At 44.2% G+C, this 27,701-nt stretch overlaps 2 protein-coding genes across 6 annotated transcripts in view; both read right to left on the reverse strand.

Moving 5' to 3' along the window:
• GPR83 (G protein-coupled receptor 83) lies at positions 1-10,102 on the reverse strand. Of its 3 annotated transcripts, none has more exons than XM_082219446.1 (5): positions 9,457-10,102; positions 8,846-9,349; positions 6,610-6,735; positions 5,981-6,114; positions 1-1,733 (listed from the first exon to the last, which is right to left on the reverse strand). In XM_082219446.1, exons 2-5 carry the CDS (start codon positions 9,236-9,238, stop codon positions 1,106-1,108), a joined length of 1,281 nt encoding a protein of 426 aa, XP_082075572.1. In that variant the 5' UTR covers positions 9,239-9,349; positions 9,457-10,102; the 3' UTR covers positions 1-1,105. The 3 variants fall into 3 exon arrangements, with proteins under 3 accessions (XP_082075572.1, XP_082075571.1, XP_082075570.1); XM_082219445.1 differs by having other exon boundaries at positions 8,846-9,578; positions 10,014-10,084; XM_082219444.1 differs by having other exon boundaries at positions 8,846-10,102.
• A 2,752-nt stretch (positions 10,103-12,854) lies between these two features.
• The window catches only part of MRE11 (MRE11 homolog, double strand break repair nuclease), a 33,911-nt gene continuing 19,064 nt past the window's right edge, over positions 12,855-27,701 (reverse strand). For all 3 annotated transcript variants that reach the window (XM_082219284.1, XM_082219285.1, XM_082219286.1), the window contains 10 exons: positions 27,244-27,370; positions 26,708-26,808; positions 24,187-24,360; positions 23,321-23,383; positions 21,788-22,007; positions 20,380-20,463; positions 18,216-18,274; positions 17,472-17,539; positions 16,376-16,454; positions 12,855-14,345 (listed from right to left, as the gene is read on the reverse strand). In XM_082219284.1, the coding sequence (XP_082075410.1) occupies positions 14,298-14,345; positions 16,376-16,454; positions 17,472-17,539; positions 18,216-18,274; positions 20,380-20,463; positions 21,788-22,007; positions 23,321-23,383; positions 24,187-24,360; positions 26,708-26,808; positions 27,244-27,370 (1,023 nt within the window). In that variant the 3' untranslated portion in view covers positions 12,855-14,297. The remainder of the gene's footprint in view (positions 14,346-16,375; positions 16,455-17,471; positions 17,540-18,215; positions 18,275-20,379; positions 20,464-21,787; positions 22,008-23,320; positions 23,384-24,186; positions 24,361-26,707; positions 26,809-27,243; positions 27,371-27,701) is intronic.

Below are 27,701 nucleotides of genomic sequence, written 5' to 3' on the forward strand. Positions count from 1 at the left end.
GCTGGTAACAGAAATAGTCTTTATTATTTAGTCACAGAACGAGCTTTCTTGCAGTTGGTTTGCTGTTTCATAAAGCAAGCTTTTACAGGAACCCTAGCGTAACAAACTAGGGCTAAAAAATACATTAAAACCCTGGTGATTATTTTCAAATGTCACACCATCACACATTGGAAAACAAAGGCTGAAGGATGCTTAGTCATTGCAAAAAATAATTTAGTCACAGCAAGAAGCCTATTCTGCAGACTCCATGACTTTGCTCAGAAAGCACTGACAACTAATCAATAAGAGCCATTGCAACTAAAATACATGTCAACTGAACTGTGTTCTCGCTTCATTTTCTCCATCTAGTTTCTCAGCCTTGAAGTGGGTTTAAGGTTATTGTGTTGCTTAACTCAACTGCAAAGGCAAATAAAGGCTTTCTTCAGGGGTGAAACACTCTGAGATAAGTCTCTGGACAAAGCGTCCCCTAAAATCTATTTTGGCCAGGATTCGGGATGCCACTCTCAAAATTGTTGTAGATGCCTTTCCCAAACAGCAAAGTCTATGTGTGCCTATTGCTGGATAAAATGTGGGCACTGAGACTTGTTCCTGCGTGTGTGATGGGAACACAAAGTGGTTAACCAATCTTAGTCCGGGATGCTTTCTTTAATGTCAAGTATCACTCAACAAAACTTGGCTCCTGACCCCTATTTGGCTCTTATCTCTTTAGAGAATAATGCCAACCCCTCCATCACATGTGAAAACCTAGCGTTGATGTCATTAGCAGCTGCCAGATTGGTTCCTGCCAATCACTGGCAGTGTGGTGGACCCAGAACCATGGAGCTGGGAGGATTTAGAAGGGCTAACTCTTTGCCCCAAAGGAATATCCTTGACATCAACCTCTTGCCACCTATCCATCCATTGCAATATCACTGAATCTCACAGGAGCACAACACGGGAGCAAACACATGGTTCTTCAGAGCTTCGAAAGACTCAAGCGAGTGAGCAAAGCCACACACACTAAAGGACAAGGCAGAGCTTTTTGCGCAGTTGCCCAGTCCATCAGACCTGGAGAAGGCCTCCTTGCAGTGCTGCCATAGACCACCCAATTGGTCTGCTTCGATGCTCAAGTCACAGCAACTATAGGCTGCACAGCAGTGATGTCATTCTTTCTCAGCTGAAAATTGGAGGTGGACGGGAGGTCAAGGGAGACCTGTAAACCCCTGCGGTGATCTGTCTGTGGCCAGGCTGCCCTGCACGGCAGACCAGCAGGAGACGGAAGCCTTTGCTCCCTTGGATCTGGGGATTTCCGGCAGACCTTAAGAAAGGTCTTCAGCTCTGCCCTGAAATTCTCATTGAGCCAGCAGTAAATAAAGGGGTTGTAACAAGTGCTGCTTGTGGCCAGCCAGTGGAAAGCAAAATACAGGCCATTGTTGGTGTGGATGACTTGGCTGGAGAGGAGGAGGACGTAGCAGTTCAAAGGGAACCAGCAGACAGCGAAGATCACCACCACCAGCATCAGCATCTTAATGGTCATAATCTTCTTCCTCTGGAGGGCAAAGTACTGCTCGACCATCACGACCCCGATGGCAGTGCGGAACCAGAGCTTCTTGGCGATGGTCACATAGGTGATGGAGATAATGAGAAGGGGGAGCACGTAGAGCAGAACAAAAGTTGTCAAGTCCAGGTACTTCCAGAACAAATCAGCTGGCTCGGGAAAATTGGGGAGGCACAAGGATCGGGTGATCTCCTCCCTGAAAATCAAGGGCAGATATTCCGTTAATATGCTACGCCAGAGGACCGCTAGATGTTCTCTATTGCGTCTGGCTTGGCTTCAGCAGTGAGGAAACACTAGGTTGTTCATCAGATGGCACTAAAAAAAAGGACCCCTGGACAGTTAAGTCCAGTCAAAGGCGACTATGGGGTTGCGGTGCTCATCTTGCTTTCAGGCCAAGGGAGCCGGCGTTTGTCCACAGCTTTCCGAGTCATGTGGCCAGCATGACTAAACCGCTTCTGGCACAATGGGACACCATGATGGAAACCAGAGAGCACAGAAATGCTGTTTATCTTCCCGCCACAGCGGTACCTACTTATCTACTTGCGCTGGCGTGCTTTTGAACTGCTAGGTTGGCAGGACATGGGATAGAGCAATGGGAGTGTACTGCATTGCAGGGATTCGAACCGCTAACCTTCCAATTGGCAAGCCCATAAGGCTCAGTGGTTTAGACCACAGAGCCACCAGTGTCCCATTGACGGCACTATAAACTGGCTCCTGGGGTACTTTTGGGTAGCCCTCACTTAGAATCATAGAATTGTGGAGTTTGACCCCTGAGGGTCATTAATCTCAACATAGAATCTTCTGGATCAGGAGTGGGGAACTGCAGGCCCAGCTTCCCGGCCTCTCTATCTGGCCCTTGGGACTCATCCTCACACACCCTCTCCAAGCCTACTACCCTCACTGGCCTTGTTTCATACAGACCTGGAATGTTTTTGCCTAACTAGGATGTGTCCTGGAACGGAAAGAGCATCCCTCGCTTGCTAAGGATAGAGGGCTGTGTACAGGAACTAAAGTAAAGGTAAAGGGACCCCTGACCATTAGGTCCAGTCGTGGCCGACTCCGGGGTTGCGGCGCTCATCTCGCTTGATTGGCCGAGGGAGCCGGCGTACAGCTTCCAAGTCATGTGGCCAGCATGACTAAGCCGCTTCTGGCGAACCAGAGCAGTGCACGGAAACGCCGTTTACCTTCCTGCCAGAGCATTACCTATTTATCTACTTGCACTTTGACGTGCTTTTGAACTGCTAGGTTGGCAGGAGCAGGCACCAAGCAATGGGAGCTCACCCCGTCGCAGGGATTCGAACCACCGACCTTCTGATGGGCAAGTCCTAGGCTCTGTGGTTTAACCCACAGCGCCACCTGCGTCCTCCTGTACAGGAACTAGCACAACAGTAAAAACATTACCGTATTTTTCGCACCATAGGACGCACTTTTTCCCTCCTAAAAAGCAAGGGAAAATGTGTGTGCGTCCTATGGAGCAAATGCAGGGGGGAGGCAGGCGGGAAAAGCCCTCAAGAGCCGCACACAAGCTTCGTGCAGGCTTTTCTCTAGGAGGGAGAAGGGACTGACTGGCTGCAGCAGTCCCTTCTCCCTCCAGGGGGAAAAGCCCCCAAGAGCGGCGCCCTCTTTAAAGGCTGCGCGGCTCCTGCGGGCTTTTCTACGAGGTGGGGGAATCCCCCCACCTCCCAGAAAAGCCAGGAGAAGCCGCACAGCCCCTTTAAAGAGCGCGCGGCTTCTGCGGGAGGCGGGGGAAGCTGCAGCAGATTCCCTCCTCCCGGGCTACCTTTGAAGCGGCAATGTGGGAGGGGGGCAGCTTACACTCGTGTAAGCAGCTCCTCTCCCACTTTGCTGCTTCAAAGGGAGCCCGGGAGGAGGGAATCTGCTGCAGCCTCGAGCAGCGAAGAGGATCCATGGGTCCCCTCTTTCCCTCCTCCGTGGTTGCTTTGAAGCAGGAAAGTGGGAGGGGGGCAGCTTACACTCGTGTAAGCAGCTCCTCTCCTACTTTCCTCCTTCAAAGCAACCACGGAGGATGGATCCTCCGCTGCTGGAGGCTTCAGCGGATTCCCTCCTCCGTGATTGCTTTAAAGCGGCAATGTGGGAGGGGAGCAGCTTACACTCGTGTAAGCAGCTCTTCTCCCACTTTCCTGCTTCAAAGCAACTTCGGAGGAGAGAAGGAAGGGGACCATGGATCCTCCGCTGCTCACAGCTGCAGCGGATTCCTCCTCCTTGATTGCTGGGAGTTTCTCTGGGCAGGAATTCCCTCAGCTTAAGTGGGGTGGGGGAAGTGTGGCAGGTAGGGGGGTACTGAGAGACACATGTCTCTCAGATGAAAATTGGGAGTGGTCATTGTGTGAAGTGGCTGTGGATCTCCTGCCGCAGAACTGTAGGACTGTATAGAGTTGGGAGGGCCACCCAAGGGTCATCTAGCCCAGCCCCCTCACAATGTAGGAATCACAGCTAAAGAACGCCAGGCAGATGGTCCCCCAACCGCTGCTTAAAAGCCTCCAGTGGTGGAGACCCCAAACACCTTCCGAGGTCATAGAATTGCAGGGTTGGAAGGGAACCCCAGGAGTCATCTAGTCCAGCCCCGGTGGACAGCGGGCGCAATCCATCCTGTTGCGCAAGACTAAAGATGCTGTGCAAGGCTAAAGAGGAAGCCAAGGCAGTGAGCGGGATGGATCGCGCTTGCTGCCTTGTCTTCTTCAGCTGCACTGGAGAGGTTTAGCTCCTGGCTGGAGAGGTTGCACGGCTATGGATCCCGCGCGCTGTCTTGGCTTCTTTGCTCTTTGGGGCTGGGGGGGGAACCCGGGCTTCCCCCGCAGCCCCGAGAAGCTCTGGGAGAAGTGGACAGGCTGCATGCAGCCTGTCCGTTGCTCTTTGGGGCTGGGGGGGATAATGTTTTTTTTCTTGATTTCTCCCTCTAAAAACTAGGTGCGTCCTGTGGTCCGGTGCGTCCAATAGAGCGAAAAATACGGTACATTTTTCTGCTCCACCCACTTTTGTCTCTGGCTCCACCCACCACCAGCATGTGGCCCCAGAAAGACTGCCCAGCTGGGAATGTGGTCCTCTGTCTGTAGAATGTTCCCCACCCCCAATGGACTTTGGGAAGAAGACATGAGGACTCTGACAGGGTTCTAGAGTCTTCCCGCCTCCTTCCCAAATTCGAGTTAGTGCTTTCCCAGCTTTGGGAAAGAGGTGAGAGGGCTCTAGGACCCTGCCCCCTTCCCACATGCCTCCTTCCCAAAGTTGTGCCCCTTCTCACCCATCTTTGGACAGGAAGCAAAAGGACAGGGGTGTTAGGATATAGTTCCGTTCCACCTTAAAAGGGAATGGGTATGACTGTTGTGTGTCAACAGTCTCCCTGTTTACTTCCAGCACAGTCTGCTGGGAACTTCCGTTCTATGTTGCGTTTGCTTTGCTGCTGTGTGCTTGGACACAAAGGGAAGCAGACATGTTTTTTCCTTTGCTCCTGAACTATGCTGAATAAACACCTGTAAATAATGCTTACACATGTCTCTGTCCGCCTCTTCCGTTGTGAGAAGTTACTCACTCTGCTGATATGAGTGTGCCAAGTCTCTAAGGGTATCTGAGGCTTGTGTCACTGATTGATGCTATACCAAGAACCGGAGTTTCGCCTGGCTGCTGGCCAGTGGCTGGAGCCAGCTGGAGGCCTGCCTGATGCCCCGTCTCCCAGCAGTATCCCAACAAGGGAAGGGGTGGGTTCCAAATGTTGGTCTTACATACGGCACCATCGTACCCATGTCTGCCACTGACTCAAGGATACCATAACCTGAGAGAAGCCCAAGTGTGATGGCCTGGGAATCGGATTCAGAGGCTGAACCTGAGGAATCCCAGCCTGCCCAGGAGTCCCCACCTCCAGGACTAGCTGAGCCGGGGCTGGGGCTTGAACCTGAAGGGCCCTCACCTGTGCCGGATCCTCAGGAGCAGACACCAGCTGAATCTGCTCTGGCTCCGGAGGTAATCGAGGACCCATTGCCTGCAGGTGCTCCACTCTCAGCCCCGTCAGGGAAAGGTGAGGTTGCCTCTGGGTCCGGTAACCCTCCATCCTCACCTGAGCTGCAGAGGCTCAGGGCAGAGAGGCGGAGGGAACTAAGTTCCCGCAGGAGGAGTGCTCACCTCCAGGCCAGGAGAGGCGAGTCACCTGTGGACCGGGACCACCCTATGCCTCAGGGCAGATAAAAGCCAGCCAGCCCAGTCCCAGGTTGTGGGAGCAACATTGTTGGTAGCCTGTTCCTGCCAGCAACCTGTCCTGCTCTTCTGCCAGAGTTCCTGACCTCACCTGACTCCTTGCCTTGGACCCTGCTTCTGCCTTGACAGACAGCCCCCATACCACACCCTTGACCTTGGACTGGACTCAGACCACGCTGCATGGTAACCCTCCAGGACCAGCATACCACGACTGCCCTGCCAAAAAGTCCCCCTTACCTGTATTCAAAAGTGAATAATTTCTGGTAGATTGCATGTGGGAGAGAGAAGCATGTGGCCATTAGCCAGATGATGGAGATGCAAACAAGACCCTTTGCAGTCGAAATCCGAGGCTTCAGAGGATGCAGTATCACCTGTTTGCAGAGCATGTTGGGGAAAAAACCTTTATTTTAGAAATGTAAAGGTAAAGTTTGCAGGAGCATTCTATGTCATCTGCTGCTGCTACTTATTGAGCATTCGTTCTTGTTTGTCTGAGGGGAGATTATATGACGTCACATCACAAAATTTATCTCCTACACTTTTCAGTGAATACCCCAATCACTTCCCTTATGGGGAAAAGGTCTGATTTGGTGCGGGAGTGGGGAGAGGAGAGCTTCTTCAAGCACAAAATTCACTTTAATTGCGCAACCCGACTTTGCCTGTATGCAGTTAAATCCCACCTGCAAAATAGCAACGCTCTGGAAGGAGGTTTTGTCACCAAGAAAAGGGGTTAATATTCCTTGTGGTAGATGTTGCGGGATATTGGCTGAGGCCTGCCAGCTGGCTATCCCCTTAAAAAGGCTTTTAGAAGTAAAATAAAGCATGCGCCAAATGTTCTTGATTGCCATTTGGAATAAAAAGTTCCTCACCTGGCGTCTGTCTATGGCAATAGCCGTCAGGGTCAAGGCAGAGACATGGAGGGAACAGTACTGGGCAAATCGACTGATGTGGCACATCTCTTTCCCAAATATCCACGTACTGTTCACGAAGCGAGCCTGGCAGGAACAATACAATTTTCACTTTTTACCATCACAGTAGGGCTTGGGGTTGTGGTCGGCCAATATCCTCCTTGATAGGACTTGCTTCAATTACCAGCACAAATGCATTCTCTCTCTCTCTCTCTCTCTCTCTCTCTCTCTCTCTCACACACACACACACACACACACACACACACACACACCCCAGACAGTTCAGAAGAACTGTCTTTTAACTTGCTTTTCTCTGCAGTATTTATGAGACCTGACTGAGCAATCCACTCATGCTCAGCTAAGAAGAAAAGATTCTGTCAATCTCGTTTCTCATTTTTCCAACCTTAAATTCAGTTCATCACATTTCTGTTGAGATTCTCCACCCCACCCTCCAAAAAAACTCATGACAATTCATCAGTGTTTTAATGCAAATTTCTCTGGCACATTGTTCTATGCAGCTTTTTATTAATGTGCACATTTCTGCAAGTAATTTCCCAATGCAGTACACTTGTTTACATTATTTTCACTGACACATTCATTTTTATGTACACTGTCCCTGAATATATGCTTTAATAATCATAAATATTATTTTTTTTTAAAAAAATTGCTTGGTTGGGAAACCACATTGCAAAATAAATAGAAGTGTGAATTTCTAGGCATAACTCATCTTCACATAGTGTTTCGGATAGTGTGAAAGATTGGACTCTAAATGTGAACTGAATTGAAACCCTCCCCCATCCCTATCAGCCCATCATCTGCAAGATGGAGAAAGCAGCACTTTCCTATCTTGCAGGATTTCTGCAAGAATTACAGTAAAACAATGCATGTGATCTGCTTTAAACACTTGAAAATGCCATAGGGCTTGAAAATGAAAATGCCTCAGGACTGCAATACCTCTAGGACCAACTCTCCCCATATGAACTGCCCCGAACCCTGTGATCATCATCCGAGGCCCTTCTTTGTGTGTGTCCTCCACAAGAGGTCCAGAGGGCAGCAATAGGACAGGGCCTTTTCCATGGTGGCTCCCTGTTTGAGGAATGTTCTCCCCAGGGACACTTGCCTGGCACCTTTGTTACATTTCTTTAGGTACCAGATGAAAACTTCCCTCTGTAGCCAGGCCTTTGGCCTTTATCTATGGTCTTTTACAAGTGGGTGGGATGTTTTTAATGTTTCTTTGTTTGGTTGTAAGTTGCTTTGGGTTGCCTTGGGCAAGATAAAGCAACTAACGAATTTGATAACGATACTATGCAGATACTTGTTACAATATGCAGGTACTTATTACAATAATTCGTCACTTACTAGAAGCAAAGCTCTGCATCCAATAAATCACTCTGGTTTCGGTTTGACAGAGACTTTACTGTGGGTTGTTCTGTTGCCTTTGGTTTGGTTTGTCTGTCTACAGGCATAACAGAGATAAGGGAATCTAGCTGAATCTGTGCCAGGAAGATGACCACCAGTCACACAATTCAAGCTATTGTGGCTCCCTAGTGCTATAGAAATTGCGAAGTACACTCCGCAGAGCACAATCAAGGCTTCAGGGCCCTGAGAGCTGATTGAGCTACGTGAAGCTGTGTCCAGCAGATGCTAACTAATTTAGCTATTAAGATCTGATTGCGGAGAGCAATGCATTCGGCTAGCTTTCTTGCAAATGGGGAAGCAACTTAGCTGCCAACGAATCCCATTTGTTATGAATATATGCCTGTTGCCTCCATAGATAACACAATAAATCCTTGATGCAGTATTTTTCCTAATGGATTAGGACAGGACTATGCATACATTGATAGTAATTTTCACCCAGCACTCTGCATCCCCTTTCGGTTTGCAAGAGCTTGTGCAAGAGACTTTTACTAATGGATCTTTGAGGTGCTTTAAAAAAGTACAATGATACCTTAAACACATTACTAGCTTAGTATAAGTAGCTAGGATAACACAGCTCTCTTCTTAAACACATGCAAACACAGAACAACCATTCTGCAGGCAATCACTATCAATTACTAGTTTTAAATAAACTGTGCTGCTCCTGCCCTCTGCCCCCCTAATAATTTTAGCAAACACAAGGGAGCTAAATCCACATGCAAGTATTATGCTATTTAAACAATAATCTCAATAAATATAAACATTATCCCCATGCTCTTACCAAAGTGAAGGGAGTGTTGAGAAAGGTGATCATCAAGTCTGCCACAGCAAGATTCACAATGAACAGGCTGGTGGCAAAATGCATCCGTTTGTTTTTGACCATGACGTGACACACCAAGGCGTTGCCGAAGAGGGAGAACACTATGATAACCGAGTACGCCACGACGAGGAGGATTTTCACAAGAAGGTTTTGGGAACCTGACCCATACCTTTTCCCTTCCAGAAAGCTCTGCCAGTCAGCAAGTGTGTAGTTTGTCCAAGATAAAAAGTGAGAGATGTTCGGTACTTCAAATAACGCCCCCAAGCTTCCATTGACTGCAAACTTTTCGGATCTCACGAGGGAGTTAGAAAAGTGAGTGAGGTAAAGCCACATATAGCAAGTAATCGTTCCCATGGGGCTGGAAAGGATCAACGTCCGTCTTCCAAAGCAGCTCCCTCTATGTGTTCAATCGATAGGACATAGAACCAGGCATGCTCAGCTTTTGGTAGGAGGCAGTCTTTAGGACTGTGAACAAGGTGCAGAAATGTATTGGCAAAATATCAGTGGTAACTGCTGTGCCCTTGCAAGTCTCTCCCGTAATCAAGGCACTCAGGAGTTTCTCAGCACGTTACCCGATAGAAAGCTGACTAACTAAGAACCCAGCCTATTGGTTTACAGTATTGTTCCTATTCCGAAGCGCCTGTTTCGTCTGCACACACTCCCCTCTGGGTTCAATTTTCTGCTTCCACTCTTTCTGAAAAATAGGAACAGGGTGGGGGAGTGGAAATAATCCACCAATTACCGCAATGCTGGCTTCTTATGTCACGGCAGTAAGTCCTAGTTTGGTCAGTGTCCGTGTCGTTGTGTTCAGGAAGGTGGTCCAATTGAAAAGTATCTTCTATTCAAGTAAATTGTAGGCTAGTTTCCGCCTTGTGCAGAACCCCACAAGCTTTCACCGTTATCTATCTAGCTGAAAAGGTAAAATATGAACACATGCAAACACTTTGGCAGCATTCTTCAGGAGCCAAGTGGCATGGTTTATACCTAGGGTACTGATGAGGCATTTGTGAAAAACACTCCCAACAATGATTGCTCCATTACTGCTTTCTCCGCCCGCCTCCCTAGAGAGGTAGCACTTTGAGGATAAAGTAGTTGTCCTTAGATAAACACAATTAAAGTTAATTCCCACCATTTTGACTGACGCTTTTCCATTTAAGGTGCATCCCTCCATTGCTTTCAATTTCCTTGCAAATATATGGACCTTGGGCTGTGGACAAGTCTTCATAAGCTATCGGCAAAAATATGCTGGGGAAGGAAGAAGAAGAAGAGGAGGAGTTTGGATTTGATATCCTGCCTTTCACTCCCTTTAAGGAGTCTCAAAGCGGCTAACATTCTCCTTTCCCTTCCTCCCCCACAACAAACACTCTGTGAGGTGAGTGGGGCTGAGAGACTTCAAAGAAGTGTGACTGGCTCAAGGTCACCCAGCAGCTGCATGTGGAGGAGTGGAGACGTGAATCCGGTTCCCCAGATTACGAGACTACCGCTCTTAACCACTACACCACACTGGCTCTCTAGTTGGGTGGTAGACCATCTGCCTTCCATGAAGGTCTCTGGTTCAATGCCAGAGATCTCCAGGTAGGGCTGGAGAAGACTTCTGGTCTGAAACCCTGGAGAGCTGTTGCCAGTGAGGGTGGACAATACCTAGCTAAATAAATCAACGATCTGACTCCGTATAGGGCAGCTTCCAATATATACCTGTGCATGGTGCTGAGAAATTGCCAGGATGCCATCATTTCAGGATGTCCAATGAGTTGGTCATATGTTTCTAGAGCAGCAACCTCACATGGCCCATAGACACCACTTTTGAAACTGGGTGTGTGGTGCCCCCTGGTGATATCTAACAGAGACATGCAAGCTCTTGCATGCCCGTAATATAGTCCCTTGGATCCTGACAAATATACCTTAACACACATTCTGATGACCCTATCATATGTGAGCTGCCTCGTTATTAAAATCTTTGCAACTGGGATGCCGCATTACAATGTGGCCATGTCTAAATAGAAAAATGTGAGAGAATAGATTTCTCTATGAAATTATGTTGTTAATAATACATTCTCTCACATTCTTCCCTCTGAAATACATTTCACTATGAAATACATTGGTGAAAATATATTTGAGAGAATATATTTTCAACAATGTATTTAATTTTTATTCGTAACCAATGTTGGGTTTTTAATAACTTAGCAGCTTTATTTAGGACTGCTAAATAAACACTGCGGGAGGCAGTGGAAGACAGGAGTGCCTGGCGTGTGCTGGTCCATGGGGTCACGAAGAGTCGGACACGAATAAACAACAACAACAAATAAACACACACAACTGACATGCGTTGACCTCAGGCTTTCATCTCTGGGGGCAAAACACCTTTTCAAAATCACAGCTAGCATGTCAAAGCAGGAAGTTGTTGATTCTTATAAAGCCATTTGCTGCTAGGCAACAGAGGACAGTAAATATTTATTGCTCGGGGAAAGAAAATGCTTCACTATCCATCCTTCTTGGTTTCATGAAAAGATTGAAGTTCTTTTGCAAATAGTGAAAAATTATTTTTTTCCTACTGCAAGGATAATGGAAAAGCACCGACAAGGCTACTTAACTGCAAGTCGTGATTTCAGCTTATGGGTAAGGTTTCTATGTCCACCAAAGTGGCCCGCCAAGCTTTAATGTAAACTATCCAGATTTTCCCCTGTAAATATATATAATAGAGTCAAATAAGCTTTTTTTCTGATCCCACCCCCCATCCAATTATGGCTGAGATTTCATTAAAACCTTCCCAAATTTTGTTACCATACTTAAAATATTTGACTTCTGTTTTGCCATTGTTCATAATTTCATTAAATAAAATTGTACGTGTAGTAGAGGCGTCCCCCAACTTTCGTGGGGGTTCTGTTCTGGCAGCCCTCATGCATAAGTGAAATCGCATAAAGTGGGCCGCACGCTACTCTAATAGGGAGGGCATGCAGGTAGATTTAATAAATCCACCGCTTTTATCACTTTCAAGTACCGGGTAAATTTAATTGTGTGCATTTTTCCCTCTATTTTCTGCCTAATTTTTGTCAAACCTGTTTTCCTATATAGCCTTGTGAATTCTTCCAGTTTCTTTTCCAGAATTTTATTTTGTTCTGCTTATTAATGAAGCTCATTTCTTTTATGCATATTCCCTTTATTAACTATCTTCACTGCTTCTTGTAATGTTTCCTCTGTAGAAACGGAAAACTGTATTGGTAGGTTGTGTTCTTTTAATTTGCAGTGGTACTTCGGGTTACAGACTCTTCAGGTTACAGACTCCGCTAACCCAGAAATAGTACCTCGAGTTAAGAACTTTGCTTCAGGATGAGAACAGAAATCGTGCGGCGGCAGCAGCAGCAGGAGGCCCCATTAGCTAAAGTGGTACCTCAGGTTAAGAACAGATTCAGGTTAAGAACGGACCTCTGGAACGAATTAAGTTCGTAACCAGAGGTACCACTGTACTTGATCCTGATAAATACAGCCTGCTGGGGATATGTTTTAAACACTGGCGGAAGAACGGAGGGAGTAGACCGTCCCCGGCACCACTATTCCGGTAGGGTGCCATCGCGGCGGCCCCCCTGGACATGCACCGAGCATCTCCCCCCCCACACCGGGCGCCACACCCCACAGGCGGCGCATCACACCCCCAGAGCGCCCTTGCAGGCAGCGTACCACGCCCCCCGGGGAGTGCCAGCCACACGCCCCGCCTGCTCTCCGCCCCTGGTAGTGGGGCATGCAGCTTCGCTACTGGTTGTAAATATTGTTTCTTGGTCTTCTGCTCGGTTGGGGAGCACTCGCTTCACGGTTCACAAGGCTTCCAGTCTCCACCCCCAACGGTGGGTTTGCATCTGCAGCTTTTTTCTTCTGCCATTTCAGTATTAACTGTACATACTCCGTTTATTTTATGTCAGGCAGGGTAATCACAATTATAAAAAATGGGTAATAGGCAATTAAAGTTAAACCCACCTTGCTTTTTAAAAATGTATTTGCAAAATGGTTGTATACAGAATATTAGTTTCTGAAACACATCTCTATTCTAGCTGGTAGGTTTGACCAACAAGGAGACGGAAACAGGTTGTGGATGAAACATGGGGAGGTTTCTGGGGCTTCCGGTCATGAAGGCACTCCACAGAGAAATCAAAGAAAATAAGTACTTCAATGCAGTCACTATTCACTGTGCCTTTCTCCTTATTGCAGTATAATCAAGAGCCTCTTTTCTGATTCTATGTTTGATAAGACCAAACCAAAATTCAGAAGTATTCTAAGCAGGCATTATGAACCCACCCAAAATCTTGATAATATGAGAAGGCAAAAAACATAGAATTTTAAGAAAACCCCAGTATTTAACAGTTCCATAACAAATAAATAACATTATTTGTTCTCCTATGTGTTTTTCTAAGGCAGTTAAAATGTCTATAAAAATATCATCACCGTTGCCAATGGACTTTCCATGTAAAAATATACTGCTCCACTCAAACATTTACCAAATCCAACACGGCTCTTTATGTTGGAAATTATCTTCAGGTACCCTTCTTTTGGACTGATGTTTCCAAAGTCAATGAAACAATGGCCATAATTTGGGCAGATACAAAACAGAGGAAGAACTGAAAAATAAGAAACGCCAGGTGGGGCTATGGCCTTTTATCCATGTACCATCTCAATTTACTACTTTCTATCCATATCAATTAAATCCCTGCCAATTTTTCTTACAATTACAGGCATCCAACCAGCACCAGCTCAACGTAGCCAGATGGTGGAATTGCTAAGAAAGTGTTGCAAAGCATTCAGAATAAGGCATTACCCTAAAGCTATTTATGCTTTCTGAGATTCTTCATGCTGAACTGTACTTTTAAGCTTATAAACAGTTTCGGAACGAGAGTCACATTTTATATCCAAGGACTTGGCAAGCCCTGCTTACTGCCTCCTGCTTACAGGAAGCAACCAAGATGGATTTAATACTTAACACTGTCAGCATTCCCTCTATGACTGAAGTATAAGGTTTAAGAAACAAAGAAAGCAAGAGCACTGTCGATTCACTTACACTCATTTATTCCTCTGTAATATAAAAAAGGCAATGGAATTTTAAAAATCACTGGCTGTTCCTCAGCTATGGCCTGGGCAATCGGCCCACTGCCTCATCATCTTTTTTGAGTAGTTATTCTATCTTAAACAAGGGCGGGGAGGAATATGGTTCAGCTATTAGAAATGCCATTTGAATTAAGTGATACTACATATGGAGAATAAGTAACAATTACTCCCCCATCAAGGAAGCAAAACATTTCAAGGCAACATGTAATTAACTGTGAAATTATTGGAGAAAAGCTGCATAGATTGTAAGATTCCTTTACAGAATTTCCAGAGGGTATTTTTCTTTCCCCTGTATTCTCCTTCCATACAGCGGGCTCTGAAATTATCGTCTGCTTCTTCTCAAAGTGCTCTTGAATAACTCAGAATCATCCTGTAAAATAATAAGAGAATTTCATTTTAAGACATCAACAAGGCCACATTCCTAAGGAGAGCAATCTCATTTTGTACATTTTAATTTTTTATTGAACCTTTTTCACATGAACACAAAAAAGTAGTACAGAATCACTGAAGTGACACAAAGCATGTGAAAAACGGGACAGACAGTTATGGCTATAGTACAGAAAATTTGTATGTATCTGAAAATTTGTATGTATCTAAAATTTGTGTGTATCTGAAGAAGTGTGCATGCACACGAAAGCTCATACCAAGAACTAACTTAGTTGGTCTTTAAGGTGCTACTGGAAGGATTTTTTTTATTTTGACTATGGCAGATCAACACGGCTACCTATCTACTACAGAAAATTTGTTATCATTTTGAAATTGGCCAAAAGTATTGAATCAAACTAAAAATAAAAGGAAAGATGGAATGTAAGTATTAGTATACAGCACTTTGTGGAGGGATCTGTGAGGTCTGACCAACAAGGAGACCAAGGAAAAACATCCATGTTGTTTCTGCAAATATACCGTATTTTTTGCACCATAACACTCACTTTTTTCCTCCTAGGAAGTAAGGGGAAATGTCTGTGCGTGTTATGGAGGAAATGCCTATGGGTGGCATGCCTACAGATTTTCCTCCTCTAAAAACTACATGTGTGTTATGGTCGGGTGCGTGTTATAGAGCGAAAAATACGGTACTTAAATCAAAACCAACCAAAGCATCCAGTCAATTCTTTCTCATTGTTATCAGCCTTCAAAATAATTCTAAGAACCCTTGCCAGACTTCCTCAAATTTATCAGTTACATTCCTCCTGGCATGAGTGCCCATGACCTGTATAATGCAACATGCCATACTCAGTGGTCCTGCCCTCGGTTGCAAAGCAGGTTCTTCTGTTATTAGAGCTGCCTGCAAAATCCACGCTTGCTGCCATGCTCCATACTGTGGGAGTCCAGCCTAAGAGTGCGTGAGTCACCACAATTGGGCAAGAGGAAAGTGGCTTTCCCAGACCTCAGTGACTGTCACACCACTGTGTCCCACATTAGTTAACTGCACTAAATCGCTAGATTCCTGAAGGAGTGTACTGCATCGCTAGCACTGTTTAGAATCCCTATTTCACCAAGAAAAATAAGAACTAAAAAAGTGCAGAAAGGGGCTTTCTTCCCAAGATTGTGACTGAAACCCAGCACATTTTGACCCCCAAGGGAGTTGACAAATATGGGCCAGCTCTGTCAGGAAGCAGGTGAGGCAATGGTTGTCTGAAACCATTCACGGAGGAAGAATGACTTTAGGGAGGAGAACTATGTCTCCTTGTTCAACCAGCGGCGAAATGTTTATTCGAAGAACCTGTTTCCTAGTTGTTAGGGTAGAGGGTACACCAGTTATTTGAGTCATGACAGGCATTAATTAGGAGGAATTTCTCGCCATCACCTAATGACTGACTGCTTTGATCGGCAGAACTGGCACTTTTACAAGTGCCAAACAGTACCTGCACTGCATCTGTAGGAACTTGATGAATTAAATGTGGCAGCACTGACACTCTGGAACTCCCTGCCTATTGAGATCAGGCAGGTACTTATTATATTCCTTTCGGCACCTGCTGAAGACATTCTTATTTAGACAAGCCTACCCAGATATTCAGAAAGCCTGTAGGCATTTTAATTTGTCTTAGTCAATTTTTTTGCAGTTTTAACTTTCTGTATATTTTAAATTGTGGTTGCAAATATTTTTCCTGATTATTTTACCGTTTTATCTTTTCTGTAAACTGCTTGGAGGGTTTTTCCTACAAGCGGTATGTAAATTTTATGAAATAAATAAACGAACACTACCCTTTTTCAGCGAGACAAGCTAATGGACATAATGGAACAGGGAGCCAATACACAGGTTTTGAAGATAAAGTTAGGAACAAGCAAGTTTATTACTAAACGCATATTAAGGAACTTTAAAAACACACATACGTGGCATCGTCCAGTACTATTTTATATACAAATTAAAGGAAGTACACTGAAGAGAAAATATTTTTGTACCTCATCGGATTCAAAGTCTACTCCTTTTGATGCCTGGCTCTGTGAGCTCCTTTTGCTAGATGCAGATGCTCCAAACGATCTAAACATTATAAATAGGAGATACTGGTCACCATCAATGAAAGCACAACACTAAAAATCACAAAGCATAACACTGAAAGTCACACATCATCAATATCACATTTGAAATAAATAAGAGATTACCCACAGAATCATATATGTTTCCGAGCATGATTCAAAGTGTTGGTGCTGACCTTGAAAGCCCTAAACGGCCTCTGTCCTGTATACCTGAAGGAGCGTCTCCGCCCCCATCGTTCAGCTAAGATGTTCAAAACCCTAATCATAGTTTAGCATCATTAGCATGCACCTTAGAGCATGTCCCTGCTTTTAAACACAGCAGTTAGAAGCGTTTGATCCTGGTTTAGTGGCAAACCACACTTTACCATTTCATCTGAACTCAGCAAACTTTGATAAACACAAATCGTAAGCCATATCCAGGCATTTACCCAAACACACACACTGCCCCAAATGTCTCTGTATGTGTCTGCTTCTATGTTTTATTATTCTTTATGTGCTACATTTCAGTTTTGTCTGTTTCCTAGTATCCTTTGGAATGAAGGGTGAGCTGAAAGTAGCCTAAATAAATACCGCATTTTCCCGTGTTTAAGACTAGGTTTTTAAATTTAAAATTAATGCTAAAAAGTGGGGGGTGTCTTACACACGGGGGCAATCCCCCCCCCAATTTTCTCTAGTTGGAGTCCCATACCATCTTATACATGGGGGGCATGTTATACACAGAAAAATACAGTAAATACTCACAGGTTAAAAATTCATTTGTCTATAAAGAAGCTCATGCAAAATGTGGGCAGATGGAAAACCACTCAATTCACAATTCATTACAGGAAAACATTTTCAGGGGAAGAAAGTAGAGCGAGCTTCAAGGTGCCCAGAATCTTTTGCAATTAGACGACACAAAAAGATTGTTTGAAAAAACAGGGGGTTCAGCAACCGTCTCCTGTACTTGTTGCCTTTCTACTTTTCCTTTCTTTGTACATATTTATCAAGCAACCTAGAAGACCATGGAAATGAATGTACTAACCTTTGATTTGCAGTGGAGGATGGAGTAAAAGATACTTCTTCCAAATCAGAGTCATCATCTTCAATTACCTAGAAGAGAAAGACAAAGAACAATAGTATCTAATGGTAATTCGAACACAGATAATAACTGAACAACTTGGGACAAGCCGACCTACGAGATCGCCTTACGCCTCATGTGCTCACGAAACCGCTTCGCTCAGAGGAATTGGCACTACCAGAAATACCACATAATACCTGTTCTGTATTTGTAAGCACCGACACATTTAGTGTGGCAGCACCTGCACTTTGGAATTCCCTGCATATTAAGATCAAGCAGGGACCTTCACTGTACTCTTTTTCAGCCCCTGCTAAAAACATTCCTGTTCGGACAAGCTTGGAAAGTTTTGGTAATTTTAATCAGTGCTGTATGTTTTAAAGTTTTAAAGTATGGTTGTGATTTATTATTTCATCAGTTTTATTATCTTTTTGCATACCATTTTAAGGGTGGTTTTTTTTTTACAGAGTATAAATTGTATGAAATAAACAAACACAAGCCTACAGGTAAGATCCTCTCTCCTTTGCTAGACAAAATATCAAGTAAAATCCACTTAATCGTTTATTTTGCATTTTGAGCTGCATTTTAGTGGAAAGGAGGTGTGTGTTTGTGTATTTTAAGTGCATGCAAGCAAGAAAACATATATACAAAGAAGCTGCTAACAGGCAAAAGGAAATCTTCTGCTTTAATATCCATGAAATAACTACTCACCTCTGAATAACTCTTGACTGGCATATTCCGGGGAGGTTGCTGTCTTGATGACTTAAAAGCTAGAATAAATTATAAGTGAGAAGTTTTACTGTAGAGTGTTATAAATTAATCAAAGGAGCTTAGTGGAAATTTGTAGCATCACAACAAAAAAATCATGGTTTTTAAGTACACAAAATGCAACAAAAAACATGCAAGCTTTGAAAACACACTTACAAGTAACATGAATTATTGACTGTTATTCCCATCATTATTATTATTTTCCCCATCATCAATTTATTAATTGCCTTCCAAACAACTGTCTCAAGGGAATTTATAATTAAAAACGGTGAAAAACACCAAAACAAGTTACTTGTGAATTAACTTAATAAGAATGAGACACGCTACTGGTACAAGTAAGTTTTAAAAAACCTGAACAGCTGCTCTATCCTCTTGTGCCAAGAGGAATACAGAATACAGAATGCTAGTATTCAACCTTGAGAAGATACAAAAAGCAGTGGGTTATTCACGTCTCTTGCTAGAAAGCAAACCAACATAAAACAGAAGAGTTAAACATAAAATATAAAATGTGAAAATCATACTGGCTTACAACCCAAGATCATTCCATAGGAAGCCTACATTTCACAGGTTACCATTGTGATCACAATACACAATCCTGTGCAAGGTCAGCTCTCTACAGCGCTTTATTTTCTTAGCTGCCTGAAAACGTCATTCACCATTAGTACCTGTGGAGCATGAACAACTGGAATTGCTATGAAGGCATATCTAGAAGTAGCTGCTGTGCATCAGATTGCTTTTTACTGAGAAATGGCAAATTAACCTGCAAGCAAGCAGGTACATCTATAGGCTGACGCACATGTTATATATAGTACCAGCTAGGTATTATCAAACATGCCCATCCTGGACACAATACTTCCCTATCATAAAGACAGGTGGTGAAAAAGAAAAGAAAAGAATATAAAAAATAAAGGACCTAATAAAACTAGCAGCAACATCAAGAGCACATTCCCCTGCTTATCTTCCAACCTTACATGCACTATCATCTGCCAACAATGCCCTTCAGAGCTGTAACACAACAACCAAGTCAGTCTCTACACAAAAGGTATTAAATAGACACAGGTCTGATATCAGACAGAAATGTGCAGAATCCAACCAGAGAACACATCAACTTCTAAGGATATTCAACTGCTAATGTGAAAGTGCAAAGGAACTTCAAAAGGAAAACTCCAGTGTGAAATTGCTGGATGGAAACATGTCAAAAAGTTCTATCACTTGTGGTCTAATGCAAGACAGTGGGCTTCTATTTCACTATATGTGTTAATTCACTTGGCAACGCCAGATATTTGAATTCTCATCACCAATACTGCTTTTGTGACTGGTGACTGTGCTTATTTTACATACATTTAAGTTTAACATAATTATTAGACAGTATGCATTTGCATTAAATTTCCAACTACCTGTAACATCACTGTTACCCGTTTTTCCTCCATCCCATGCCAACTGAGAATAGCATTTCATGCATCTGATTAAGTAGACTCTAATCTACAAAGGTTTATGCCAGAATACATTTGTGAGTCTTTAATGTGCCACAAGACTCTTGCTGCCACAGACTAGGGGAGCAACCCTATGGAAAGATCCATCAGGATCAACAGCTTAGGATACAGTGGATCATCAGCTCAGCTGGTGTTAAGTTCCCAGCGCTAGCTCAGTCAAAGATGCATCAAATAACTTGCTCATCCATCTGAGTTGAGGCTAGTGTCAGTCCCCAAATAGGGGTGTGGCAGGGGCAGAATCAGAAAGGCTGGCAAATGAGGCTGGATCCTCAGCCCATTTATCTCGGTAACATGGCAAAGAACACTATATTAAAGGCCTGTTTTCCATCTACCAGGCTTAGGCAAAACAACAGCAGCAGTCCTACCGCTGGACCAGATTTGGATCTGGAGTAACTTTACACTGGCTTAAATTACATTGGCAAGCTTTATACCAGCTTCTTGTGCATAGGATTGCTCCCTAAGACAACTAAACCTCTGAAAATGACACATGTACGATACTATGACACATCAAAAACATCAAGTGGATCATTTTCTTAAGCTATCATTAAAGAGAGTAACAAATTCGGACATGCATGTCAATATGATATAGGGGTTCACTTGCATTCTGAACGTACCATCCATGATGGACATATTCTTTGTAGGAACGGGTGCAGATTTATATGTTCTGCTGCTAATCATCTGGTCCTGGCCAGTGCCTCCTGCAATAATAGAAAAGTAAACATTCAGATGTTTACATTTCTCCAATTTTTAACTGAGCCACTACGGTGCAGCAGATAGAGTGATCCAACCCTTTTCTCTGTGTTTCGCTATGCATGCCTGTTACGACACACTCAGCTCTAAGAATGGTAGCCTGTACCTGAGAAAGGAAGCTCTATTTTGGCCTGGAGAAGTAAGAAGAGGGTCTGCATTGTAGTAACTATAGAGTAGTGCATGCTCAAGAAAGCATGTGCATGCAGATGTAAGATAGTCTCTACCATTTCCATGAATGCATGTGCAGATAGAATTCCTCTAAGGGAAAAGTAGTGGCCAGGGAGAGGTTTCCTGCAATCATAAGAGCCACAAGTGTTTGGTGTTTTGGGCAGGTGTCTGTATCACCCCAGCATGAAAAGGGTTGACGGAGAAGAGCTAGGGCAGAGAAAATGATCTAAGATGAAAGATATGCAAATGCTTCCTTAAAACTGGAAATTGACCGTGAATCACCAATGCAAATCATCATAGAATGGATGTGTGCTTAAGAAATACCTCTAATTCCCTCTTTGATCTGTTTAATCTGGCATAGGCAAGCTCCGGCCCTCCAGATGTTTGGGACTACAATTCCCATCATCCCTGACCACTGGTCCTGTTAGCTTGGGATGCTGGGAATTGTAGTCCCAAGCATCTGGAGGGCTGGAGTTTGCCTATGCCTGTGTAATCATAAGTATCCTCCTCACAGGAGTGCCTGGTGTGCTCTGGTCCATGGGGTCATGAAGAGTCAGATACGACTAAACAACAACGTCCTCCTCACACAAGGAAAGGATTCCACCAGTCTGGAGGTAACAGGGCACATGGGTAACATATAGCCCTTTTCCCCCCTAGCAAACTGTGCACATTTGCAAACTGAGCTTTATGTATAAAGGTAAAGGGACCCCTGACCGCTAGGTCCAGTAGTGAACGACTCTGGGGTTGCGGCGCTCATCTCGCTTTGTGGCCAGCATGACTAAGCCGCGTCTGGCAAACCAGAGCAGCGCACGGAAACGCGTTTACCTTCCCACCAGAGTGGTACCTATTTATCTACTTGCACTGGCGTGCTTTTGAACTGCTAGGTGGGCAGGAGCTGGGACTGAACAACAGGAGCCCACCCCGTCGCGGGGATTCGAACCGCTGACCTTCTGATCAGCAAGCCCAAGAGGCTCAGTGGTTTAGAGCACAGCGCCACCAGCATCCCTTCAGAGCTTTATGTATATATGCATATTATGACTATTATCACCATCATAATCCCACAATCTTGGGATTGCAATTGCAAAGGACAATAAGGCTACTGGCCTCCTCTTCCTCGTCGAGATGCTCCTCTTGCTGTTGCGTTCTGCCCTTTACCGCCTCTTGCCCGACCTCTCCCTCTTCCTCTGCTGGGTGGCAAATCATCATCATCCGAATCATCATTAGCCCTTTGACCAGAGGTAGCCACATCCATGAGGTCATCATCACTACTGACGGAAGCATGATAGGCTCCCTGAGATCTATGAGCTTTGGCCCTGTTTAAAGCCTGAGAGAAAAGTATTAACCAATGTTGAAGCATATTAACGGCCTTACTGGAACAAAAATCGAAGTTTCATCTGCTTTCCCCAGGGGGTTGGTTCAGGCATAATACTAAATCAATGCTGAAAAACCTTTTTGAGCCCAAGAACTTTTAAGTGTGCACCATGGGCACCACCCTCTCTGGTATTATTATTATTATTATTATTATTATTATTATTATTATTAATAATAATAATACTTTATTTATACCCCGCCCATCTGGCTGGGTTTCCCCAGCCACTCTGGGCAGCTTTCAACACAATATTAAAATGCAATAGTCTATTAAACATTAAAAGCTTCCCTTTTTAAAAGGATCCCTTTTTAAAGGTTCTTTCTCTCTTGGAAGCAAGAAAAAGCAAGTGACCACCACCATCCCACACACAGACACACCTGCCAGGTTCAGAAAAATTAAAACAGATATTCTTGAATTTGCATGATTTTACACAGGGTTCCCATCACCACCATAAAATCTTGAGCTTACATTGGTAGACCACACAGTAAAGAATCACAGATCCATTCCTTGCCACAATGAAACATTGATTCAAGACATGCTTTTTACAAAGGATGAGAAAAAAGAACCCGTCAACAAATCGCTTAACAAATCTGGTGATCTTTGATTTGATGGCAAATTTTAGGCAATGCCTTGTAAAAACTATTATAACCCATAGACTGTGCCTCTTACGAGCCATGTTTTGGCATCCAGCAGTGATGGAAAACTCTGGATCTTTGGGTTTGCCAATGTAGACAGATACAATTTGTGATTTGATGGTAGCTGAGAGGGGAGAACTCAAAAGTATCTATTTTGCTGGAGCCAACTTGTATTAGCAGCTAAGTCGGAGTTTTGTGCTTCACAAGAATGAGCCTAGACTCCCACTGGGGCTTAGTGCTGGTTGAGGAGTCGGAGTCTGGAAGCTTCTGCTTCGAGTTTTAATTAAACACAGCTTGCAACACCATGTGATCAGGGCAAAGTTTGGGGAACATGTTTATTACCAAAGAAATATGAAACGGGGAAAAAATTGAAATGAATGTCAACACATTGCGATACACATTTTGGACACAATGGAAGCTACTGCTTGCATACAGAAGTTTTCTCTCTCTCTCTCTCTCTCTCTCTCTCTAAAGAAATGTTATTCAAGCCAATCAACTAGCTGTCAACGTTTCCCTTTTTTTAAAGGGAAATTCCCTTATTCCGAATAGGAATCCTCACAAGAAAAGGGAAAAGTTGACAGCTATGATGGCCCAAGTCACCTTAGATCCTTTCAGTTTTTTCAGCTTAATTACCTCTCGAACTTCCTCGTCCTCCTCCATGGTGTTTTTTCTTCTCGACTCTCTAAAGCGTTGCACCTGTGTTGAAGTGGTAAAAGGTAACTACGGTAACTATGTATTTTTACACTTTCAGGGTAAAAAAGATAGGCAAAAAAGAATGGGACTGTTTTGCTCTTTCCATTATTAAAACAAATAATGGGGGGGGGGGGCATCCTGAGATGCTGATATGTAGAGCTTGACCTTCATGACTTACATTAGTAAATGCATGCAACAGCTATTAAGTCATTCAGATTAAGGTTGTTGGGTCTGAATCAACTGGAGGGAATCCAGCTGTGTAAAGCCAGTTTATACTATTTTGCTGCCATCTTGTGGCTTGAAATGGCAATTCAACTCAGTCACTTTAATAAGATGTCTCATAAATTAAGGGGCTGGGTTATCTTTTAATACTCCAATCTTCAGAACACGCTAGTAACAAGGATTGGCTTGTCAGAACGGTGAATTGGGGGTGGGGCGGGGACGTTGGGAGGTTTACAGAAAATAATTGTGAAGTTCCAACACCTTTCTTTCTCCCAAATATTGCTACCCACTGTCATTTCAAGAAAAGTAAGTCCCTCCATACAGGGGTCAGCAAACTTTTTCAGCAGGGGGCCGGTCAACTGTCCCTCAGACCTTGTGGGGGGCCGGACTATATTTTGAAGGAAAAGAATGAACACATTCCTATGTCCCACAAATAACCCAGAGATGCATTTTAAATAAAAGGACACATTCTACTCATGTCAAAACATGCTGATTCCCGGACCATCCGCAGGCCGGATTTAGAAGGTGATTGGGCCGCATCCGGCCCCCAGGCCTTAGTTTGCGTACCCATGCTCCCTACTAACCTCTTCATCAATTTTGGCTTCCTCTGCATCTGTATGGCGTTCCTTCAGAAACCGCTGCGTCTTCTCTAGCTGGAATTTCACCAGCTCCTCAATCGCATCCTTCTCCTCCTTATCCACAAACTCTTGCACTGCCTCTCCCATGCCTCTCTCAGTCAGGAGGGAAAGCTGCACTTTCTTGCAGAAAGACAAACAAGATACTGCATTGAACACCCCCGATTTATTTAAAACTGGTGTTCTTGGGTGGTGAAACTATGTAACCTGGTGGGGAGGGGGGACCTAAGATGAGCCGAAATGCAAGTGATTGAAAATTATTGGCTAAAGGCAGGGATGCACAGGGTGAAGTCATTGTGCTCACACAATTATTTAGTTGAATGCCACCCTAAGCTTTATGGTTCTTGACTACAAAAGCACATAGTGTAATTGTCAGAGCTGCTACCAGGTCCCAGCTCACATAGGACCACGCCACACAGCGTCCACTTTAAAAGAGTCTTTATTGAGTTACAGGTTTCATTTCCGAACTGCAGCGTGCAGCTCTACACCTTCTGCCCTAGGTCGGCGAAGACCCATCTGAGTCCCCGCCTCTTGCACACCAGCTTAATACCCTAGCCTTGCTCCACCTCCTTCGCCTCTCCCTACGTCTCTGGGTCCTTCTGCCCCCCTGGGACTCCTCCCTTCTACTCTCCTCTGACGCTGACCCCCCTGATCCTTCCGCTTCCTTTCGGCGAGCTTTGGGACCTGGCTCACTCTCCGGGCTGCTTACTGCTCCAGCTTCCGCTGCATTTGAACTTGGCGCGCGCGCCCAACTCTCTACTTTCCTCTTGACCGTTGCCTCGCTCTCTGAGGAGGGCGTGACCACCCCTGACTCGTGCCCTCCCTCCTGCTGACGGCCTCCGGAACCCGATGCCTGGCTGCCTTCCTCCCTGCTGCTCTCAGTCTTGAGCGTGGGTCCCGACTTCCAGCTGCTGCTCTCTGAATCTCCTCTGTTCCCTTCCTCCTGGGGTGTCCCCCCGGATCCCCCCCTTGCTCTGCTCACTGGGGCTCCCTTTTGGGAGTCCTCTGACTCACTGCTTAGGCTTGGAGATCTCGGTTCGTCATCATCACTCATTCTCCCTTCGGCTTCCTCCCCCTCGCTCTCTGTTTCCACCCTTCTCTGCGTCTCTGCTTCTGAACCCCTGACAGTAATAAATCAGCCTGCGCTGGTTCAGGTGTAACACCAAACCATGGTTTGTACTATGCAGTCCTCCAGGCTTTTCTATCTGGCCCGCAGAAAAAGGTTCTCCACCTTTGTGTTAAGAATTGGAGAGGCCCTGCTCATTGTTCCAGTTAGTTTGTGGTGTAGCAACGCAGAACAGGGCCTTCTCCATTGTGGAATGTCATATGCACAACTCCCTCCCCACAGAGGTGCAATCGCTCCTTCCTTTGTTTTCAGACCTCAGAATAAAATATACAGTGGTGCCTTGCAAGACGAAAAGAATCCGTTCTGTGATTCTCTTCATCTAGTGGTTTCTTCGTCTTGCGAAGCAAGCCCATTGATGGATTAGAGGATTAGCACTATTAGCGCTATTAGCGGCTTTTAGCGGCTTATCTGCTGATCGGATCAGCTGATAAGCGGCTTAGAAAAAGGGGGGGAAAGGAAAAAAAACCAGCAGGAACTCGCAAGACATTGTCATCTTGCGAAGCAAGCCCATAGGAAATTCGTTTTGCGAAGCACCTCCAAAACGGAAAACTCTTTCGTCTAGCGAGTTTTCCATCTTGCGAGGCATTCGTCTTGCGGGGCACCACTGTACCATATTTTCCCATGTATAAGGCAACCTTTTTCTGGATTTTTTAAAGTGATAAATTGGGGGTCATCTTATACACAGGTTAATACGGTAAGTAAGCGAGGACTGGAGCCAGGGGCGATTCCTCAAAAGACAGCTCAACAGCTCAGCAAACTAAGAAACCTTTAATAAAAATATTTTTTTTAAAAAAAAACACAGCTCAGCAAACTTTAAAAAGCTCAATAACTGCTTTTGCGGCGCTTTCTCGGGTCTATTGGAATGATTGCTGCAAGACTTAGACTTGGTTTTGTGGATCATTTACCTATTTTATGTATTTTAATAGACATTATTATTGGACAGTTTGGGTGCAATGCAATGCCGAAAGAGTTTACGCAAACTAGTCTGCAAACCAGCTTCAAATTATGCGATTTTGATCCTGGTTTTGTGTCCGCTCACAAACCATAGTTTATCAGATGGTATCAATTCACACATCAGAACACATCGTGGTTTGCAGTTGTATATGAATCATCTCTTTTTCTTGGGGGCCACAAGCCTCTGTTGGTTTTTTGCTCAAAAAACTTAACACTATTCCTCTTCTAGATTTTTTCCTTCCACGCAATTTCAGACTCTTAGAATGAAGAATCAATAGCTATAAGGCTTTGAGAAACAAAATGCACCTGCTGTTGAATTAGCGTTAAAACCAGAAATTCAGCCTGAGATAACAAGGAAACACCACCTCAAATTCTGAATAATAAGTTTACCTTCTCAGCTGTCTGGAAGTATTGTTTAACAAGATCCTCTACCCTCAAAGTCGTTGTCTCTGATGCAGGCTTGTGGACCAGTTTTCCAAAGTTAATCTCATCTGTAAAACAAAGGAAAAACAATGCAATTTTTAGCCCATCTAGAGAAATGGCTTGCTACCCCAAATTATCATTACAATAAGGCAAAATGCATATCTGCAGGGTGAAATAATTCAAAAGAACAATCCGTGTGTGTGTGTGAATATCTGACCTTAACACAGAACAATTGCTAACCTGTGGTAACTAATATTTTATGATATATATTGGTTGGTTTCCAATGTTTAAATCATACTCAGAGAGATATTAAACTAACACATCCTGTCAACAAAGGATTCCTGCGTATAGAACAATGCTACATTATTGTTGTATAGAAGCACTGCAATGCTTCAAATACATTGTTGCCACACCAAAGTACTGCCATGAATAATGTTGTTTTCCCCATCCACAATATTTGCTATAATCCTCTGTAGAAGCTACATTATTGTTCATTCTTTTACCATTTTTCTCTTTTTGCTCCCGGTGCCTGAAAAAATGTATGATATCTTTGGGATTAGCTATCCTATCCATGAACTTTTGGCTGAAACGCACAATGTTGAATGGTTCAAAGCCTCCGCTGTAATCTACCTTCAAAAAAAGAGAGAAGAAAATAAGCATTAAAGGTATAGGCTCTGCAACCAAACAACTAAAACGATCCAATTTTCATCAGTTTCGTCTAATGCCCTTGCGAATATCTAACTAACCATCCTGGTGTTTACAATACAGCACAACATTCAAGATACCCATCTTTAATAATTCATCTCAACAGCAGGCTTTTACAAGCAAACAGAAATTATTTGAGATTATTATTATCAGAGTTTGCAGGGCATCAGTTGAAGAAGGAGCAAAAAGGGTTTTCTTGTGTGTGTGTGTTTCTTTGTGGCTGATTAGCTGTTTTCCCTGTGTAAAGGTCAGAGGG

Source organism: Podarcis vaucheri (assembly GCF_965113315.1).
Source record: "Podarcis vaucheri genome assembly, chromosome: 4".
NCBI classification, from domain to species: Eukaryota; Metazoa; Chordata; class Lepidosauria; order Squamata; family Lacertidae; genus Podarcis; species Podarcis vaucheri.